Source organism: Tachyglossus aculeatus, chromosome 10 (genome assembly GCF_015852505.1).
Source record: "Tachyglossus aculeatus isolate mTacAcu1 chromosome 10, mTacAcu1.pri, whole genome shotgun sequence".
Lineage (NCBI taxonomy): Eukaryota > Metazoa > Chordata > Mammalia > Monotremata > Tachyglossidae > Tachyglossus > Tachyglossus aculeatus.
In genome coordinates, this window is record NC_052075.1 from 43,543,994 (window position 1) to 43,565,561 (window position 21,568).

The 21,568-nt window shown below is 44.8% G+C and overlaps 1 protein-coding gene across 1 annotated transcript in view; it reads left to right on the plus strand.

Moving 5' to 3' along the window:
- Positions 1 to 21,272, plus strand: part of STRIP2 (striatin interacting protein 2) — a 38,079-nt gene extending 16,807 nt beyond the window's left edge. The window contains exons 13-21 of the mRNA XM_038752882.1: positions 608 to 679; positions 1,734 to 1,808; positions 2,450 to 2,547; positions 2,923 to 3,049; positions 5,640 to 5,740; positions 8,475 to 8,541; positions 13,677 to 13,781; positions 16,394 to 16,598; positions 18,280 to 21,272. Of these exons, the coding sequence (XP_038608810.1) occupies positions 608 to 679; positions 1,734 to 1,808; positions 2,450 to 2,547; positions 2,923 to 3,049; positions 5,640 to 5,740; positions 8,475 to 8,541; positions 13,677 to 13,781; positions 16,394 to 16,598; positions 18,280 to 18,530 (1,101 nt within the window). The 3' untranslated portion in view covers positions 18,531 to 21,272. The remainder of the gene's footprint in view (positions 1 to 607; positions 680 to 1,733; positions 1,809 to 2,449; positions 2,548 to 2,922; positions 3,050 to 5,639; positions 5,741 to 8,474; positions 8,542 to 13,676; positions 13,782 to 16,393; positions 16,599 to 18,279) is intronic.
- Positions 21,273 to 21,568: the final 296 nt, after the last annotated feature.

The window sequence follows — 21,568 nt, forward strand, 5'->3', positions numbered from 1 at the left end:
ACCGAAGTTGCACCTGAGCAAACAGCCCTAAGTGCCCACTTTCTCGGCCTCTGGGGTCTTCAGCTGGGGGTTATTATTATTAATAATAATAATATTTGTTAATAATAATTACAGTATTTGTTAATTGCTACTATGTGTCAGGTACTGTACTAAGCACTGGGGTGGATACAAGAAAATTGAGTTGGACCCAGTCTCTGTCCCACGTGGGGCTCAGTCTCAATCTCCATTTTATAGATGCGGTAACTAAGGCACAGAGAAATGAAGTGATTTGCCCAAGGTCACACAGCAGACAAGTGGCAGAGCAGGGATTAGAACCCATGACCTTCTGACGCCCAGGCCTGTGCTCTATCCACTATGTCATGCTGCTCGGATGGCAGTTTGTAGAGATGAGGCCCTGGGGGCAAGCCTTGCTCCGGAACAAGGTTGGCAGGATGTTGTGCTGCCGCACCGCTCTGCCGCTTCCCCTCAGGCACAGGAGCTCCGCTCCCATGGGGGAGGCGGAGGAGACGGGACAATCACCAGCCTCTGGATTGGACTGTTCGATCCTCCTGGGTGAGTTCATTAAGCGGATCCCGCTGCCAGTGACAAAGTCCCACTCTCTCCCCAGCACAAGTATGTCTCCATCTCTGATGTGCAGATCAAGAATGAAGAGGCTCTGGAGAAATGTCCCATGTCCCTGGTGAGGCGGAGGCCCTCAGTCTGGAGGGTTTGAGGGGAGGAAGCATTGGGGTAACAAAGGTCTGGAATCCCTCGAGGTAATCAATCAAATGTGGGCAGAGCACTATAGTAACTGCTTGAGAGAGTTCAATAGAGTTAATAGTGCTCCCCCCTTCAAGACTGTGGGCAGGAAACTATGTTGTACTATACTCTCCCAAGAAATTAGCACAGGGCTCTGCACACAGTAAAAACTCAATAAATACCTTTGATTGATTGGCTGACTAGGATACTGGGTCCCGGCCCTCCTGTATTTCTGAAGTGGTGTCGGAGTGGGTCACTGCCTGGTCAGGTCCCAGCTGGGTCTTCCTAACTCTACCCTGGGTGGGGCTTGGGTCAGCAAATCAGTTTTAGGGGTGGTTTTTTCCTGAGCTGCTTGGTATGGGTGAGGGAGTGTCCATGGCCTGTGAAACTCCCGCTACCCAGCACCCCATATCATATAAGGCAGTGGGGTGACTCTGAATATGCCTTGTGCCCCTACTCTTGTGTAGCTGCCTCCCAGATTGTTGTCCCCACTGCTCTCCACTTTAGGTGGCATGCATGCAGGGGGTGGGTGGAAGGGGGAAGAAGGGTGCATGCCCATAGTCCTCGTTGGAAGGGATTTGGAGCGTTCACCACAGCCATTTCTCTCATCCCTGGTGTTGCAAACTGGCACAGTGGGTGTCAGCCAATCGTATTTCCTGAGCACTTACTGTGTGCAGAGCACTGCACTAAAAGCTTGGGAGAGTACAATATAACAGTAAACAAATATTACCCCGGCAACAGACTGGCAAATCCTCCTTTTGTCCCACCCAATTTGTGACCCTGGCAAGACCCTTCTTTCTTAGCTTCAGTTTCTCATGAAGCCTCTCCTGAGACTGCCTCTTGGGTTGGTCAGGAGTGAGCAAGAGAATGATCCAGGATGCCCCAAGTACTTAGTACAGTGCTCTGCACACAGTAAGCGCTCAATAAATACGATTGGTTGATTGATTGAAGGGACCACAGTGCTGAACAGTCAGGACTTGGGGCTTCCTCTTTAGGGAGAAGAGAATGTGCCAGAGACCCCCTGTGAGATCCTGTACCACGCCATGCTCCACTGCCTTCCCCAGTACATGGTAAAGCTGCGCGGACAGAGCTTCATCCTGTGTGGGCACAGCGTGAGGGGTTTCCGTTTGAGGTCCTGGATTTATCCTCAAATGCTCTTTAGGATGCCTCTGGGAGCTTCTTAGATCCATGAGGTTTTGCTCCCAATCCAACTGCCTTTTCCTAGGGATATGGCTGGACTGGACTGGGTTGGACTGGATTGGACTGGCGAGAGGGAAGATTTTTCTCTATCTCGCATCTGGGAGGGCTGCCAGGCCTGGTAGAGGGATGGAGGAGAGGTGGGGACAGGGCTCAGGTGGAGAGGGGAGATACTTGTGACCAAGCCAACATGCTCTTCCTAGAAGCCTCCCTTCTCTGACTGGGGGATATCAGCGCTTCCTGGTCCTTCAGGTGGCTTGGTTGACTAACTGGATGCCTGGAAATGGAGCTAGAAATAAGAATCCTAGCTTCACCCCTATGAATCACCTGAAATGTCACCTTTCTTGGGCCTCAGGTTTCCCAGATGTCAAATGGGAAGATCAGCAGGGAAATGCTTTGCAAATTCCTTTGAGCTGCCAGAGGACTCTAGGGAGTGACTTTGGGAGAAGGGCTGGACTTTTCCCAGTTCTGACCCCCTGGATTCAGGGGGTGAGAATCCCATATCCTCTCACAGATTGCTCTGCTCAAGATCCTTCTGGCTGCAGCCCCCACCTCCAAGGCTAAGACGGATTCCATCAATATCCTGGCTGACGTCCTGCCTGAAGAGATGCCGTGAGTGCTCTCTGGATGGGCCAATGGTCCTGATTGCTGGGGGGCAGGGAATCCAAGGATGGGCCTTGGGGCAGTGGGAGAGGAGCTTCTCAACCTCAGACTTCTGAGGGAACACCCGTTCCACCCAGACACTGACTGGATTTACCTAAGGGAATGGAAATGAGCTATTATTACTCAGCTGGATAATTCAGGCCCCCAAATCCACTCCAGAGGGGTCAGTTACATGGAGTCTTGGGGTTGGCATTAGCTAATACCCTCCCTGCACCCCGGAACAGTTTACCTGGCTGGGTGGAACTGGATTCTTGTTTCCAGTGGTGACGTTCCTCTTATCCTCTGCTCCCCTCTCCCTTTGACTCCCTTTCTCCCCTGAACTAGCATCACCGTTCTCCAGAGCATGAAGCTGGGCATTGACGTGAACAGGCACAAAGAGATCATTGTGAAAAGCATCTCCGCTGTGCTCCTGCTGCTGCTCAAACACTTCAAGCTGAACCACATCTATCAGGTGTGTGGCATGAAGGAACTCCTGAGTGCTTAGCCGTGAGCCCCTCACAGGGCAGTGGAGCACCTTACCTGACAGGACCCCGCCTGCCTAGAAAGAGCCCCTCTCTCCTAATTAGGAGCCGGGGCACGTAGCTGGCTTCCAGTCAGGAGGGTTTGGAGATGTGCAGGGAAGAAGGAGAAGCACAGAAACAGTGACTCCATCAAGCACTTAGTGCTCTACACACAGTAAGTGCTCAATAAATGATTGAATGAATGAATTCCCTACCAGAAGTCACTCAGCTCTTGCCTTCGTGAGCCTTCTTCCCTTCGGACAGAAGCTTTAGGAAGGGGGTAACTAAATTAGAGTCAGTCAGTATTTATTGAGTGCTTGCTGTGTGCAGAGCACTGTACTAAGTGCTTGGGAGAGTACAATATAACAATTAACAGACACATTCCCTGCCCACAGTGAACTTACAGCAACAGGGAAAGATGGGGTGTGGAAATGAGGGACACTGGCTTTCCACATCCTCTAGGCTGGGCAGGGAACATGTCTACCAACTCTGCTATATTGTACTCTGATGTGTTTAGTACAGTGCTCTGCGCACAGTAAACACTCAAAAATACCCCTGATGGTTCCAGACTTCTAGACTGTGAGCCCACTGTTGGGTAGGGACCGTCTCTATATGTTGCCAACTTGTACTTCCCAAGCACTTAGTACAGTGCTCTGCACACAGTAAGCACTCAATAAATATGACTGAATGAATCTATTTTAGGGTTAGTGGTTAATAGTATTCGAATGCCTGCTTTTTGCTGCACGCTGTACTAAGCGCTGAGAAAAAATGCAAATGAAAATTAGACATGGTCCTTGGCCTTCTAGGGACTCACAATCCAAAGGAAGGGACTCTCACTACAGGAGATTTTTCTCACTAATGTCTTTACTGTCTCTTTTATGCTCCCCTCCCCTTGGCATCTAGCAAATTGCAAATAAGTTTTCTCACACTTTCTGATGTCCAAAATAATCATGGCTGGTGAAAGAGAGCAGCCTTGGTTGGAGAGTGGGGGGTGGGGGGAAGCACTAGGCTAGGCTCTCCAAATTTGGGGGATTTCATTCATTCAGTCGTATTGAGCGCTTACTGTGTGCAGAGCTCTTGTACTAAGCGCTTGGGAAGTACAAGTTGGCAACATATAGAGACGGTCCCTACCCAACAGCGGGCTTCCAAGTGCTTAGTACAGTGCTCTGCACACAGTAAGTGCTCAATAAATACGATGGAATGAATGAAAAAGGGGGAGACAGACAACAAAACAAAACATATTAACAAAATAAAATAAATAGAATAGTAAATATGTACAAGTAAAATAAATATTGAGTACTAAATCTGTACAAACATATATACGGGGAGTTAACGAGGCAGGGGACCAGGCCTGTCTCCTTTCTGCTGTCCACTGCAGCTGATGTTTGAAGAGCCTGGTGTGCCCAAGGGTTGGTGAATAAGGTGCTGCAGTGGGGAGGAGAGTCAGACTGGTGTCAGGGAGGGGAGACGCAGACTATTTAAAGGAGTGACTTTTCTGAGTTTGCCCTGACTCAGGGTCCTGGGATGGTTAGCCCATTCAAATGCCAACTGTTGTTATTGCTTCTTCTGGCTCCTGGTGACCGAGCGGCTCTCTGCCCACTCCCATCCTCTGCCAGGCACTGAGAGTTGCCAGCAGTTGTCAGAGCCGCACCTGTCTCTGCGGTTTTCTGCTAAATCCTCATTAGGTGGGCTGTTAGGGATCAGAGAGTCTGAGTTGCGGAGTCCAAATTCCCCCTTCTCCGTGCCTCTTCAGTCAATTGTATTTACTGAGCACTTCCTGTGTGCAGAGCTCTGCACTAAGCATTTGGGAGAGTACAATATAACAGTATAAGAGTTGGTAGACACATTCCCTGCCCACAACAAGCTTACAGTCTAGAGAGGGAGGCAGACATTAATAGAAATAAAGCCTCTTCTATTCCTGCTATAGCAGGGACCCACCCAACTCAAGCAGACTTAGCACTTTCCTACACGGAGCACAGAGTGCTTTGCATAAGGTCTCCTCCACCTTCTGAACCTCAAGGGGATCCTCTGGGGGCAAGCCAGGCTTAGGAAAGAAGGTCTAAGAGGAGCACTGTGGCCAGTGGATAGAGCACCAGCCCGGGAGTCAGAAGGACCTGCATTCTAGTTCCGACTTTGCCACTTGTCTGCTGTGTGACCTCTGGCAAGTCACATAACTTCTCTGTGCCTGTTGCCTCATCTGTTAAATGGGGACTGTGACTGTGAGCCCCATGTGGAACATGGACTGTGTCCAACCTCATTACCTCATATCTACCCCAGGGCTTAGAGCAGTGCCTGGCACAGAGTAAGCACTTAAATACATTGGGGGGAAAAAAAAAGGTACCAACGTGCCACTGGAAGGTGATTCTGGGGCCTGGGCAGCTGAGGGAGTCCTGTAAAGTCTGATGGCCAGCAGACTGCTTCTTTGGCAGCTCCCACTATCACAGCCACCCCTGGACCAGTGCTCTGCACACAGTAAGTGCTCAATAAATACGATTGATGATGACCAGGCTCACTGGCTGCTGCTTTTCTCTCTTCTTCCAGTTCGAGTACGTATCTCAACATTTGGTGTTTGCCAACTGCATCCCGTTGATCCTGAAGTTCTTCAACCAAAACATTCTGTCCTACATCACCTCCAAGAACAGGTAGGGACATCTCCCGATGCTGGGGATGGTGGAGGAGCACTATACCAAGCGCCGGGGTAGATTAATTTAATCATATTTATTGAATGCCTACTGTGTGCAGAGCGCTTGGGAGAGTACAATATAACAATAAACAGGCACATTCAGGTTGGACACAGTCCATGTCTCACATGGGGCTCCCAGTCTCAATCCCATTTTACAGATGAGCTAACTGAGGCCCAGAGAAGTTAAGTGACACATGCCCAAGGTCTCACAGCAGACAAGTGATGGAGCTGGAATTAGAACCCAGGTCCTTTGCTCTTTCAAAGACAGGACAGCTGACTGAAATGGAGGTATTCTGTAGCTGTAAATGTAATTAGAAGCGATAAGTAGATAAGGAGGAGGCTCCCAAGCCTTTCAGTCTGGCAGAATTGAGAGAGAACTGACTCCTGTTCTGATTTTGCACTTTGTCCAGAGGGCAGTGGCCTGAGCTCCCTTTAGTCCTGCTCCAAACCTCAGCACGTTCCCTTTTGTAGTCTGCTAGGAGTGTCCTGGTGGAGTGTAGTCTCAGTTGTTTTGGGAGAAACCTGGGTAAAGACTGAAATCAGCCACTGCTGAGGACTTTCTGGGAAGAGGTGGGCTTTCCCTATGGGCTGGCATCTTTTTATTTTTTATTTCTTTACGGCATTTGTTAAGCTCTTACTGTGTCAAGCACTGTCCTGAGCTCTGGGGTAGACTCAGGTTTATCAGGTTGGACACAGTCCCTGCCCCACTTGGGGCTCACAGTCTAAATTGGAGGGAGGAGAATTAAATCCCCATTTTACAGATGAGGTTACTGAGGCCCAGAGAAGTTAAGTAACTTGCCCAAGGTTGCACAGCAAACAATTGGCAAAGCTGGGCTTAAAACCCACGTCCTCTGACTCCTAGGGCCTGTAAAATGGAGATTATGACTGTGAGCCCCATGTGGGACATGGACTGTATCCAACCTGATTGCCTTGTATCCAGCCAGTAAAACAGTACCTGGCACATGTTAAACACTTAACAATTACCACCAAAACATAAAAAGCAGCTGCCTTCCATTCTCCATCCGAATAGGTCAGGAGTCACGGTTTTAAATTCTACTCCCTGTGCAGTTAAATGTGCCCAAGTATCCCAGCCTCGGTCCCCCATTTATTTCAGCTTCTGACTCATGCCCACTGCATTATATTCTTTCCCCATGGCCTCAGGCCCCTCCCCGCCCTCCACCTGTTTTGAGAATAGATTCTGTTTCCAAACAACTATTGGATCTCCCTTCCCTCCCTCCCTCTGCTCCAACACCTTACCCAGCCTTTGCCTTGGAGCTGGCTTTGGCTTGGTTACAGTGGAATTTGGGAAATAATTGCCAGATTCCTCATCTTATAAATTAGAAGAACATCACTTTAGTACTCCAGCCTGGCTGACTCTATAGCCTTCCTCCCAACCGCTCCCCTCCCCAAAGACCCTCTTTACTCTTTCAAAGACAGGACAGCTGACTGAAATGGAGGTATTCTGTAGCTGTAAATGTAATTAAAAGCTATAAATGTATATAAGGCAGAAGCTCCCAAGCTTTTTAGACTGATAGCTCTCAAATTCCATTTTTATGTTTCTCTGGAACCTTTCATCTTGCAGTATATTCAGGTAGCTCTAGTGAACCCACTGAGACAAATGTGAAATAAATATTATTATTCTACATCCTAACTGATTTCAATTAAATATGGAAATATGGTCTATTTCTGATTTTTACCAGAGAGACTTTTTTTAAAAAAAATAAAGGATTGAATTGAAACAATACTTTCCAAAATCTCTCATCCTGAAGAAAGACAAAACAATTTCCAAGTCATTGAGGACTCTCCTGATCTTTCTGTTTGTTTTACTGTGACACAGGGGATTGAGAATATTTCCAGATAACCTTTAGCGATACACACTCACAATTTTTTCCTTGCCTGCCTGTAGTCCTCTCTCATCTTTAAAGAAATAAAAGTTAATGTAACTTCCAAAATTGCTGCCTTGCTTGAATAGTTTAAGTGAAAAGATATTCTTAGAGAAGCAGCGTGGCTTAGTGGATAGAGCAGGGGCCTGAGAGTCAGAAGGATCTGGGTTCTAATTCCCTCTCTACCATATGTCTGCTTTGTGACCTTAGACAAGTCACCTTCTCTGTGCCTCAGTTATCTCATCTGTGAAATGGGGATTAAGAGTGGGAGCCCCAGGTGGGGCAGGGACTGTGTTCAACCTGATTAACTTGTATCTACCCTAGTGCTTAGAACGGTGCTTGGCACATAGTAAGTGCTTAACAAGTACCATAATTATGAATTATTATTATTATTGTTATTATTAATGATACAGTGAGTTACCTCATCTGTAAAATGGGGATTAAGACTGTGAGTCCCTCGCGAGACAACCTGATCAACTTGTATTCTTCCCAGTGCTTAGAACAGTGCTTTGCATCATCATCATCAATCGTATTTATTGAGCGCTTACTATGTGCAGAGCACTGTACTAAGCGCTTGGGAAGTATAAATTGGCAACATATAGAGACAGTCCCTACCCAACAGTGGGCTCACAGTCTAAAATACAGTCTAAAATACTTTGCACATAGTAAGCACTTAATAAATGCAATTAAAAAAACAACAACAAACTCCTGGGGTTGGCTTCTGGTTGAGTAGCAGAATGGCCCTGAGATGTACCCTCCCCACTTTTGGAAACAGTGGCCTAACTCCTGGCCATTTTCTACCCCCTGCAGCATCTCTGTCCTGGATTATCCCTACTGCATTGTCCAAGATCTGCCAGAGCTCACTGCTGAAAGCCTGGTAAGGAGAAGGAAATGGCGCCATGGGAGGGAATGGTGTTTTCTGGCTCTTGTTCTGCAGCCCGGCAGTGCCTCTGCTCGGGGCCTTAGAAAACTGGGCTGGGCCCAGAAAGAGTAGCACAAATGACAAGGATGAGAAGGTCGTCGCCTAGGAGAAACACAATTGAGAGCTGATCGCTCCCTGAGGGGGCAGGTGTCCTCCAGTACATAAGCAACAAGGAAATGTGGGTACAGTGTAAGGCGGAACAACGGAGGTGAATTGTCTAATGAACATTTAGACTGAAGGGCAGGAAAATCTTCCTAGCCCTGCGAATTGATGGAATATAAAAAAGAAAAAAAGGCCTTCAGAAAATGGTGCAAACCCTTCCACTTAAACTAGGGAAACAGTAGCATCTGGTGGTTAATCTTGGTAATTGCCTTATTTTCCTCCTCACTTCCCTCCCACCCGATTTCAGTTAAATTAATGAATCATCAGGATTATCGCGGTATTTATTGAGGGCTTACTATGTACAGAGCACTGTACTAAGCACTTGGGAGAGCACGATACAACAGAGTTGGCAGAGATAAGCCCTGCCCACAATGAGCTTACAGTCTAAAGGGATGTGCAATGAGATTATAATTAGGTTTAAGTGCAATTCGGGGCACCAATCAAATAAATAACTATATTACTGCAGGGTTCTAAACTTTAAATCTCATTGCCTGTTGTTGGGTAGGGACCGTCTCTATATGTTGCTAACTTGTACTTCCCAAGTGCTTAGTACAGTGCTCTGCACACAGTAAGCGCTCAATAAATACGATTGAATGAATGAATTTCAGCCCCTGGGTGAAACAATATGGTCATCTGGTGGTCATTTTGACTAATTACCAATTTTTCTCCCAACCCAGTGTTTGGGAGTGATGTATGTACCGTGAGTATGCTGTGTTGTATGTGGTTCTTCCGGCCTTATAAGAGTGGCATTTGGCAACAGAGGGGTGAAAACAGCACTAAGAGGAATAACTCAAAGCCACAATATCTTTTAGTCTTTTCATGTATGCAGCGTGTAAGCTCCTCTGGACTGTAAACTCCTTGTGGGCAGGGGACAGGTATACCAACTCTGTTGTATTCTTGTCATCATTGATACTTCATGCACTCTTACTATGTGCAGAACACTGGACTAAGCTCTCTCAACCACTTAATACAATGCTCTGCCTGGAGTAAAATGCTCGATGAATACAATTGATTGAAAGGAACTGTTAGCCACACGTCTACACATGAGCCCCACTCACAGATGGTCAAGAGCTTCACATTTGGATACAAAGAATCCCATGGGTATGCATATATAAAGTGAAAGCCCTTAGACAGGATGGTTGGGTCACTAAAAACTGTTCAAGATCACTTAGAACACTGTGAGCCCAGAAAAAAGAAGTTGAAAGACAAAAGCAGTTGCTTCGGGCCTACTACTGCTAACTTGAGTTTCCAAATACAGTGGAAGATAGGGGACTTTTATGGTGAATTTGGAATTTGAAACACCCATTCTGAGGATCTCAGGCTTCTCCCTCAAATCTCCTTTTCCTTCAGTTTTAAGTAATTCGATAATTGCACCTCATACACCTGACCTAGAAGTACTGTGGTTTTAGCTGTTTCCCAGAGGAGGAGATAAGAACAACTTCAGGAAGTATAGCAGATTTGAGTTAAAATAGCAGTTCATTCAGGGGTGTTTATTGACTACTTGCTGTGTACAAAGCACTAGAGCTACTACTAGAGAAGACTGTGGTAAAGGATTAAACAAGACTTAGGTTCACAATCTAAATCTAGGGCTGGGAGGCTGGGGACTGGCAAGTGGGGAGAGATTAATTACATACACAAAGCAACAAGATTTTGACTGCTTAAATTACCCAGAGTTCAAAGGTCACAATGCTTCAAAATCTTTGGTGACACATTGGCACAAATAAAATCCCTCATGACCCTGCTGGTGCAAGGCAGATTGAGAAAGAAGGTCCAGGATGGCATGGTGGGATGGGGGCAACGGCTGTAAATGTTGTTGCTTGTCTTCCCAAAAACAAGGTGAATTCTGACCCTTTTAGGCCCCAGACATGTAATACTCATCTGATTTGTGAGGACCTGGATCGAATGATTTTAGCCGAGAGAGGAGCAAGTAAGAGGGAGTTTGAGAAGGAGAGTTTGGTTTTGCTAAGAATGCCAAAGGGCTAGTGTGGGAGGCTTGTTTGACATTGCTTGGGTCCACAAGGCTGGTTATCAGCACAGTGATGTTTGGGAGCTGATGAGGTGGATGCTGTATTCCGCATGAGGAAAACATCTGTGTGATGGGTTGAGTTCCGAGAAGTGTGTTATCCATTTGTACTCCAACTTCCACCACAAAAAAAGAAATGGGAGGTGAAGTGGTGTCGGGGGAGAGGGAGAAAAAGATAAGCAGTTTTAGGAGAAGAATCCCAGATTTTCAGCAAAACTAAAAACGTTTCTGGAGAACTGAGGGCGTGGAGAGTCAAATGTTATCTGTGAAGTAGATCAAAGAGAGAAATCGGTAGAAATGTGGCACCTGGTACCCCCTTTTGCTGTTGAGCTGGTAGAAGGGAAAATCACTCTGGGATCACCTTCTTGAGAAGGCAGTTCAGCACGGTGACTTACTTCAAGTCCAGACCTCTCTAGGATGCATATTGTGAAGAACAAGACAGGAGGCTAGCTTGCTGTTCCCCAAGGAAACATCAGAGAAGAAAGAAGGAAGCTGTCATCTGAGGAGGCTGTGGTCAGGGTGAGAGGCTGTGGCTCATTTCTTGGGTCTTGAGGGCAGAAACAGTTTTTTCTCCCTTGATCTGTCATCTTTTGACCAGCTGAAGAAGTGCAGAGTAAATTTCTTTGTTCTCTGGACCCTAGGTCTCGTGCTGAATAATCTACCTGTTCCATAATTGCCCCCTTTGTCTCTTTGAGCTGAGAGAGCACCTGCCCAATGTTTGTCATGAGCAGGAAATATATAAGGTTAGAGTAAACCTGCCTACTGGCTCAGTTCCTTTTTCAAAAAAAGAAATAAAGTGCCACTTCCATTAGGCACACATGGAGGCTACTGTATAGTTCAGGCAGAGGGTTGGAAATGCATTGATTTCCGCCCTCAGAGGTGTACAGGGAGCTCTTACCAAGTGCATGTGGCGCCTAATACTAAGAGTTTATCCTAAGAGAGGACTCCTATCTCTTAGTCCCATTGTTTCTCCTACTTAACCCTCAAACTTCTTTGTCCCTTGGAAGTGCCCAAAGCCCTTGAGGATCTGGGCTATTTCAGGAAGGTATTTGTTTTAAAATGAATTTTTCAGAGGAAATCTGGACACACTATATAGCAGGGTTAAATCCCCCTCTCCCTTGCTGAATCTTGCTCTCTTCCCCGGTTCCTCTTCCTCCTTACAAGCACTCCCTTCTCCCCCATTATGCATAACTCAGATGTCAACTGGACAACAAGGACTACTTTTGTCATTCATCTGACCTTTGGATTGTGTCTCCAAACCAAACACTCAAAATTCAGTCAATTCTCCCAAAATATGAATGTTGTGTCCCTGAAAAATAAAGGGGTTTCCTTTTATTTTTTTTCCCTTTTTAATGGTATTTTTTAATTTATTCCTTTTATTTTTATGGTATTTATTAAGCGCTTATTATGTGCCAGGTACTGTAATAGCGCTGGGATAGACACAAAATATTCAAGTTGGACACAGTCCCTGTCCCTGTAAGCTCGTTGTGGGCAGGGAACTTAGTACAGTGCTCTGCAGTCATAGGTGCTCAACAAATACCATTGATGATGATGATGATGATGATGATGATGATAGGGCTCACAGACTTAATCTCTGCTTTACAGATGAGGTAACTGAGGCACAGAGAAGTGAAGGGACTTGCCCAAGGCCACACAGCAGACAAGTGGCGGAGCAGGGATTAGAAACCTGGTCCTCTGACTCTCAGGCCTGTGCTCTATCCATTAGGCCATCTGTTTTGCTACACAAATGCTTTATACTCCTCCTAAACCACATAGCAGCATGGCTTAGTGGATTGATTGTCGGCCTGGGAGTCAGAAGGACCTGAGTTCTAATCCCGGCTCTGCCATTTGTCTGCTGTTTGACCTTGGGCAAGTCACTTAACTTCTCTGTGCCCAAGTTACCTCATCTGTAAAATGGAGATTAAGACTGCAAGCCCTGTGTGAGACAGGGACTGTGTCCAACCCAATTACCTTGTATCTACCCTAGCTGTATATGCTATGCCTGGCACATAGTAAGTGCTTAACAAATACCACAATTATTATTATTATTGTTATTATTATCCTGCCAGATTCAGGTTGTCAGAAGACTATTCCCTTATTCTGCAACAGCATGCTACCCCAAACACATAATCAAAACACTCCACATCGTAAAATTGACTCTCCATTTGCAGGTCTGAAATCACACATCATGTTGCATCTCTCCCTGAAAAATACCTCATTTCTAGGCTATCATCCTCCTATGATGATTGACTGTCTGCACCCAGCTCTTGAACAATCATCTTCCTTTGAAGCTAGTTGAAATATTTGCCATAGTCCCTCATCTCCCTCCTGCTTCAAAAGAAAAGGTCAGTCAAGCACAGTCTGGTCGTGGAAGAAGACATGGAGAACTCATCTTCCAAATGTCAAACCTCTCTCACATGGAGTTCTCTACTGCAGACTGACTTAAAAATAGCAAAGCATTGGGCACTGTCCTTTTTTCACTGCAGAAAAATTGTGAGCGAATGGAGGAGTAATTCTCCCTCTATTTTGTGTCTCCTAGAGGGAAGACACAAAGGGAGACCTGCTTGAACCATCAGGTCACTGATTTTATCTTTGTGTCCTCCTGACGTCTAATACTATTCTCAGTGTTGCATCTTTTATGCCAACAGCAGCCTTTTCAGAAGGCCTTTCTGATGGTGAGCAAGTGCATGCTTCTGTATCTGGGTGACTCCCCCCCTACCCCGCAATGGGACATAATCAGTCTGAAATAGCACTGGAGAAGCCCGTCTTCCCAGGCCAAATAACGGTCGATGGATAGCATCCCTGCGCTGGAGTTTCTATGGCGGAAAAAAAGCTTTGTGACAGCTGTGGTAAGCCTGAATCCCTTCTCGGTTTCATTTTATTTTTCGTTTTATGTTGACTGTAGGAAGCTGGAGAAAACAACCAGTTCTGCTGGAGGAATCTTTTTTCCTGTATCAATTTACTGAGGGTACTCAACAAGTTGACTAAATGGAAGCATTCCAGGACTATGGTGAGCTGGGCCCCAAAATCCTACCGAGGATTGAATAAACCCAAAGCCCTCAAACTCTGGGCACTTATCCGGCACAAATGGCTTCCTCCTCTGCCTTTTCAGAGACCATTCCCACTCTTTGTAGAAATGTTTACTTTGCCATTTAGAGGGAACGTCAAGAGGACTGGGTCTAGAATACTATATATCAAATTTGCTTCCAGACAGTGAAAATAGAGTGACTACCAAATCAGTCGCTTGCTGGTTTATGGCAGGCACAAGGGCATTATTGGCAACATTGGCATTATTCTATGTTCTCTTCACCCATACATGGGAAGCAGCGTGGCCTGGTGAACAGACCATGAGCCTGGGAATCAGGAGGACCTGGGCTCTAATCCCAGCTCCTCCACTTCTCTGGTATGTGACCTTGGGCCAAGTCACTTAATTTCTCTGTGCCTCAATTACCTCATCTGTAGAAATGGGGATTAAAACTGAGCATTATGTGGGACATGGATTGTGTCCAATATAGTTATCTTGTAACTACCCCATGCTTAGTACAGTGCCTGGCATATAAAATATATATATATGGGTCTTGCATGTAAAAAAAAAAACTCTGCATCAACCTCAGAATGGCCTGCACACCTGCCTGCCTACTTGCTCATTGTACTCTGTGCCTCAGTGGGAACATAACTCACAGGGGTGAGAGGGTGATCTGTGATCTTTGGACATTTGATATTCGCCCCACGCTCAACACCACAGCACTTATGTACATATCGTTAAATCATATATTATTAATTATTTATATTTATAGTATAATGTCTGCCTCCCCCTCTAGACTGTAAGCTTGTTTTGGGCAGGGAATATGTCTGCCAACTCTGTTGAGTTGTACTACTACTACTACTAATAATGATGATGGTATTTGTTAAGCACTTACTATGTGTCAAGAACTGTTCTAAGCGCTGGGGTAGATACAAGCTAATCAGGTTGGACAGTCCACATCCCTCATGGGGTTCTCAAGATAATAATAATAATAATGATGGCATTTGTTAAGCGCTTAATATGTGCAAAGCACTGTTCTAAGCGCTGGGGGGGATACAAGGTGATCAGGTTGTCCCACGTGGGGCTCACAGTCTTAATCCCCATTTTACAGATGAGGTAACTGAGGCTCCGAGAAGTTAAGTGACTTTCCCAAGGTCACACAGCAGACATCTTAGTATAGTGTTCTGCACATTGTAAGTGCTCAATAAATACTGTTGATTGATTAACAGTGCAAGAGGTGCTGCCCAAACCCCTATCGCTATAATCCATCCCGTCATTCATTCAATTCATTGTCGTATTTATTGAGCGCTTACTGTGTGCAGAGCACTGTACTAAGCGCTTTGGAAATACAAGTTGGCAACATATAGAGACGGTCCCTACCCAACAGCGGGCTCACAGTCTAGAAGGGGGAGACAGACAACAAAACAAAGCATATTAACAAAATAAATAGAATATGTACAAGTAAAATAGAGTAATAAATATGTACAAACATATATACACATGTACAGGTGCTGTGGGGAGGGGAAGGAGGTAAGGCGGGGGGTGGGGAGGAGGAGGAGCGGAAGGAGGGGGCTCAGTCTGGGAAGGCCTCCTGGAGGAGGTGAGCTCTCATGCAGATTCTCAGTCCTAAAGTCTCAGAAGTTAGGCTCTTCCATCATGATGGGAGACTCCATCCCCATCAGCATAGAAGAGGAAAAGAAAAGGAACAAACAGATAGAAAAATTAACCTATTTCTTAAGGATATTGATGCCTATGGCCTTTGAATGCAACACTGACATTAGTGATATGGGCTGGTGAAAATTTTAGAGGTAGTTCAATAGTTAACAATAGTTAACAAGTAATTGAAGACTGTAAGCTCGTTATGGGCAGGGAACATATCTGCTAATTCTGTTGTATAATACTCTCCCAATAACTTAATACAGGCTCTGCACATACTAAGAGCTCAATAAATACCATTGGCTGACTGATTGATATAAATTGGCTCTTGTTATCTGAACGGCAATCTGAAGAAGGGCAGGATTCTGTCACGGAGGATATTAAGATACTAAAAGAGGAAAGGGGTGGCACAAGATCACAGTACACATCTAGGTCAGAATCTCAACTGGACCCCAACATGCTCCTCAACACTCTGCCTCCTCTTTCTTTGAAATGAGCAGAGATCAAATCCTTAAGGTTCAGAATATTTCTAGCAGCTCATAGCCTCTGTAGCCAGGAAACTTCCTTCTTGTAAGCAAACCTCTAAAGATGCACCCAAAAATAGATTTTGGTTTCATTTTGGCATTTAGTCTACCCACTGGGTTGCTGCTTACGTGTCTCCTTGCTAAACTGGCAAGGTAATGAAATATAAGATGGGTACGTCACTTCCTATCTGTTTTTAATGCAGTTGTCGTGATAGGAGGAGAAATGTGGTATTTGATCATGAATGGGTACTAAAATAATAATAATAGAGTGAGGAGTTTCACAAGGGCTACCCCTCTTTAGTCCAACTATCCAAGAAGACTGGGCCATCTGGCAAGCTGGTGATGCCCCAAAACTTTCTGAAGTTCCATATGCCCTTTCTCATGGGCCTGGCTCTTTTCTTCTCTTTCACTGGACAGATGCTAGTCGTGTTTAAGTCGGCACCAATCCTGAAACGGGCACTGAAGGTCAAACAGGCCATGATGCAGTTGTATGTCCTGAAATTGTTGAAGATCCAGACCAAATACCTGGGGCGACAGTGGAGAAAAAGCAATATGAAGACCATGTCTGCCATTTATCAGAAAGTACGGCACCGTATGAATGATGACTGGGCTTATGGAAATGGTGAGCGTTTGTGCTCGAAACTCCCATCTCATAAGATTTTTTTTTTTGTTTACTCTTCAATCAGTCACTCAGTGGTTATTAGTGAGTGCTTGCTGTGTACAGAACACTGTACTAAGTGTTTAGGAGAGAACAATACAACCGAATTGGCAGGCACAGTCCCTGCCCACAAGGAGCTTACAATCCGGGTGGGGAGACAGACACGAATATAAATAAGTAAATAATAAGTAAATTACGGATATTTACATGAGTACTGTGGGGCTGAGGGTGGGGTGAATGTCAAGTGCTTTTCCTTCATCCCCCTTCCTAGTCCCAGGGAGGTTATATAAATCAACTTTCCTGATGAAAATGGTTCTTTGCCCTAGGACAGGAGTTCAGGCTAGTGCAGGTCTACAAGTTTGAGGACTTGTTTTTGCCTGCTGATGGATTTTACTATAATACGTAGTCAATCTACCCCAGCGCTTAGTGCCTGTTCCCACTCCTACTCAGACTATGATTCCCACATGGGCAGGGACTGTATCCAACCTAATTAACTTGTATCAGTGCTTGAAAAATGGTAAGAGTTTAACAAATACCATAATTATTATTATTACATATGATGAAACTTGAATTTACTTAGCTTTCTCACATCATTTCTCGGGCCATCTGACATTCCTGGAAGGTAAGGAGGGCCAGGGATCGTAACCCTGGAGGAAACTCAAAGCTCGTAACTTTTCCAAGCCACTCAGCACCTCACTGGAGGAAGATGGGTTGAAGTCCAGATCTCCTAAATCCTCAGCCCATTCCCTTTCTGCTCAAATAACCAATCAATGGCATTTATGGAACACCTGAATTCAGAGCACTGTACTAAGCACTTGGGAGAGTTCCATGAAAGCAGGGAATCTGTAGAGCTGTTCTGCTGAAAGCTCAGAACTCTATCTCAAGGGATGGGAGGGTAGGAAAGGTATGTTTCCTCTGTTAATTATAAGCTCCTTGAGGGTAGGGAATCATGCCTACTAATTCTATTGTACTTTCCTAAGCACGTGGAACAGTGCTCTGCTCCAGAAGTTCTCGTTCCTTCTAAGTCTCTGACAATACCTAAGAGTTTCCAATCATGGTGGGAAATAATAATAACAATATTTGTTAAGTGTTTACTATGTGCCAAGCACTCTACTGGGCGCTAGATACAACATAACCAGGTCCCACATGGGGCTCACAGGCTAGGCAGGAAGAAAAAAGGTATTGAATCCCCATTTTGCAGATGAGGGAACTGAGGCTCAGAGAAGTTAAGTGACTTGTCCGAGGTCACACAGAAGACATGTGACAGAGCTGGGATTAGAACCCAGGTTCTCTGATTCCCAGGCCTGTGCTTATTCTGTCAAGCCACACTGCTTCTGTTGGCGTTCCCTCTAAAGTGAAAGCTCACTGGGGTGGAGAATGTGTCTTCCAATTCTGTAATATTGTATTCTCCCAACCACTTAGTACAGTGCTCTGCACACAGTAAGCATTCAGTAAATATGACTGACTGATTTCTGATCCATTAACTCTTTGAAATCTGCCCATCCCAATCCCCACCCCTCTTTACAATATCTGCCCTCTTAATGCCCTTTGCTCTGTATACGATAGGTATTCAATAATTCCACTGATTGATCGATTAGCCCTGATGCCACAGGTCATTCTCTCTCTTGCTCTTTTCCAAATGCAGACATTGATGCCAGGCCATGGGACTTTCAAGCGGAGGAGTGTACCCTGAGGGCCAGCATCGAAGCCTTTAACAGTCGACGGTACGATAGGCCCCAGGACTCTGAGTTTACACCCGTGGACAACTGCTTGCAAAGTGTGCTGGGCCAGAATTTGGAACTTCCTGAGGACTTCCATTATTCCTATGAACTCTGGCTGGAGAGGGAGGTGTTTTCCCAGCCTATTTGCTGGGAGGAGCTACTGCAGAACCAGTAACCAGGCTCTTCTACTGCCTACAAAGTGCTGAATGCCATGGTCTGGATGTGCTTGGAAAAAATAACCTTCCTTCCAGCCCTGGAAACTGACTTTGTTTTGACCCAGTCCAGATCCAGTCTGGGAGATTAGGGGCAGATCTGGGGCTAATCCTGGGGTTTAATAATAATAAAGATGGCATTTGTTAAGCGCTTACTCTATGTGCCAAGCACTGTTCTAAGCACTAGTTCTTCTTCAAAACTGATCTAAATTGACCTTGGGGCTTGGACCAAAGTTGACTCTCTTTTTCTCTACTGTGTTTCACCTGCCCTCGAGGAGACCTGAATTCCCGGATCAACCCCAGGAATGAACCAGCCTCTCAGGGATCCTCTAGCAGGTTACTCCGGAAAGAAGCGGTCTTCTCCTGAGTCCATTGATGGACTCTACCCTGTCCAAATTCCGGACAGACTTGACCAAAATCAGATCGGCCTCCAGGTGGTAGAGAAAATTTGCTGGATTTTTTTTGCTCAGTGGCAACCACCCTGCTGGGAAACCGTTAGTCCTCCTCATTTCATCCAGGCAGTGACTCCAGGATGGGGAGGGAGGACTCAGAGCCAACAAATATCTTACTGTTCAACCCAGGATCCCTTGGGCTTTCCTTTGGGTTTTGCAAAAACAGCTTTGAAATGAGACCCTCATTTGAACAGGTGACAACTCAGAATCATCGATTTTTAAATGGACCCGCCAAGAAGCTCTGAATTAATCTGAGACTTTTTTTTTCCAGCTTCACTTTTCATTTGAAGAATGAATCTACTGTTTTATAAAAACAGGGGCCCTCCCCTAGGAAAATGTGGCATTATTCAACCACCCCTGCATGCTGGAGAAAGATGCAATGTTTAGGATGTATTCTTAACAGTGTCTTGCTTGATTTGTTTCCGACCCCTTTACTCTTTTGAGAAGTGGGATTTCCTGGGCTGTTATGAGAAATAATAGTATATATGAAAATCCAGATTTCCTCGGAGTGTTACAAATCAAGGAACAGCTCCAATCTTGGAATGACTGAGCAGAAAGTAACCCTTTTCACCCAATTCACATTTGATATTATTTATTGTGAGAATGTGTCTTTTGTGTTCCCGTTCTATTTATTTTTTAATTGAATGGAACAAGAATGTAAATCTGCATTTTTCTCCTTTCTGGATTAATGATTTTTCCTTCTATCTCGATCATTTGGGAGTATCATGTGGAGACTGAGAAACACTGTTTCTGCCTACAATCATTGTATGCTTCTGATAATGTAAGGGTTGGAGTGCAAACATTTTAATGCTCCCCTGAACTCCAATGGAACTACTGACTTTGTAACAGAAGGAGGGTTGAGCTACCTTGAGCCGTTTGGCTTCTCTATTTACCTTCTCTTTCTCTGCCAAACCATATGCCATCCTCTTTCCATCCTACTCCATTGCTTTTCTTCCCTTCCAATATCCCCGTAATCCCTTTCCTCTTTTGTGGTGGCACCAGCCAGCATTCATTACGGTGCCAAAGGGAGCATTCAGAGCCCCCGTGGGCATCACCGCTCCACTCTGCACCTGAATACGTAGGACCCCCATTTTCTAGTCATGGCAAAATGGATGTTGCACCATGAAGAAGGAAACTATTCTTTTGAAGAGAGAACGGCAAGGCAATTTGTACGTTTGCTTTTGTGATCTTTAAGCAAGTGGGAATTCAGCTCATAGGCAGTAGCAAAAGTGAGTGTTTTGTATAGCTAAAGCATCAAATGACTAGGCTTTTTATGGAATTTATGATCACACCTAAGGTGGTCAATTTGTTGTGCTCAGGATTGGATTGTATTGGACCAGCAGTATTTCTCATGAAACTTGTTAAAAAGACAAATTTGGAGAAAATAAGGGATAAATCTATTTACTTAATGCTTATTTTTGTCTCAAAAATGAACGGTTCACCTCTTCAAGTGCATGTGCATGCCCCCAGAATATAGGATAATGAGCAGTTTTAGTATCTGATTTTTATTAACTATTTTTCACAATTCTCTCCTGGCCAATTTGTTCTCAATGTGTAGATAAGGGAAACAACACAATCAAAACCACAAAGCAAGTGCTTGGCAGGGCTGGGGAGAAGAACTCAGGGGTTTTGACTTCCAACCCAGTGCTTCATTCTACAAACTCATTAAAGGATGTCTGTCCAGTCCTATAAGCAGCTCTGATCTTTCAGTTTGAGAAGTCACTGGCATGACTAGAAATGGAAACAGACTCCCCTGCCTTCAATAATTGGTATTCTCCAATGAAGTTACTTTGGTTAATTGACTTGGGAATTTTTATTGTTGAAGATGTATGTCCCATTTGTATTAAACACTATTGATTCAAACTGTATTTTTACCCTGGAAATGGCTTTTATAAGTCTTAGCTAATTAATTCTGATCCCTAGAACTTGACTCTAAAATCCTTGCACCGTAAGTGATTTGTTTTGAGTGGTATTTTGGAAGAGGGTAGGGAACACTAGGCTTGTTGTTTTTATCAACCTCTTACTTAGGCTTGATGAATTACAGGAATTCTGGCAAACCATCTGCAAAAAAGCATACTTCCCCAATATTAAGCCCTGGCACCTAATCATAACTTGGCACCTGCTCTCCTTTGAAGGTAAAATTCAATATTCTTCAGCTCCCATTCACTCTTTTCCTGCATTTTTACGGAATTTGTCATGAAATACCCGACGTTGGGTAGGGACCGTCTTTATATGTTACTGACTTGTACTTCCCAAGCGCTCTGCACCTGTACAGTGCATGTACAGTGCTCTGCACATAGTAAGTGCTCAATAAATACAATTGAATGAATGAACTACTTTAAAAAAAAATTAAAATTATAGACCTCAGCAGTATAAAACATTAGGAAAGATTGGGCGCCTTAGAAATGATGATTACCACTAATGACAAAAATAATAATACATTTATTTACTATGGAGCTTTTCCCATGAGTTATATCCCAAAGCTCATTAAGGACTAAATGTGATTAAAGAATGACATTAATCATCCAAATGTAAAGTAACAATTGTGT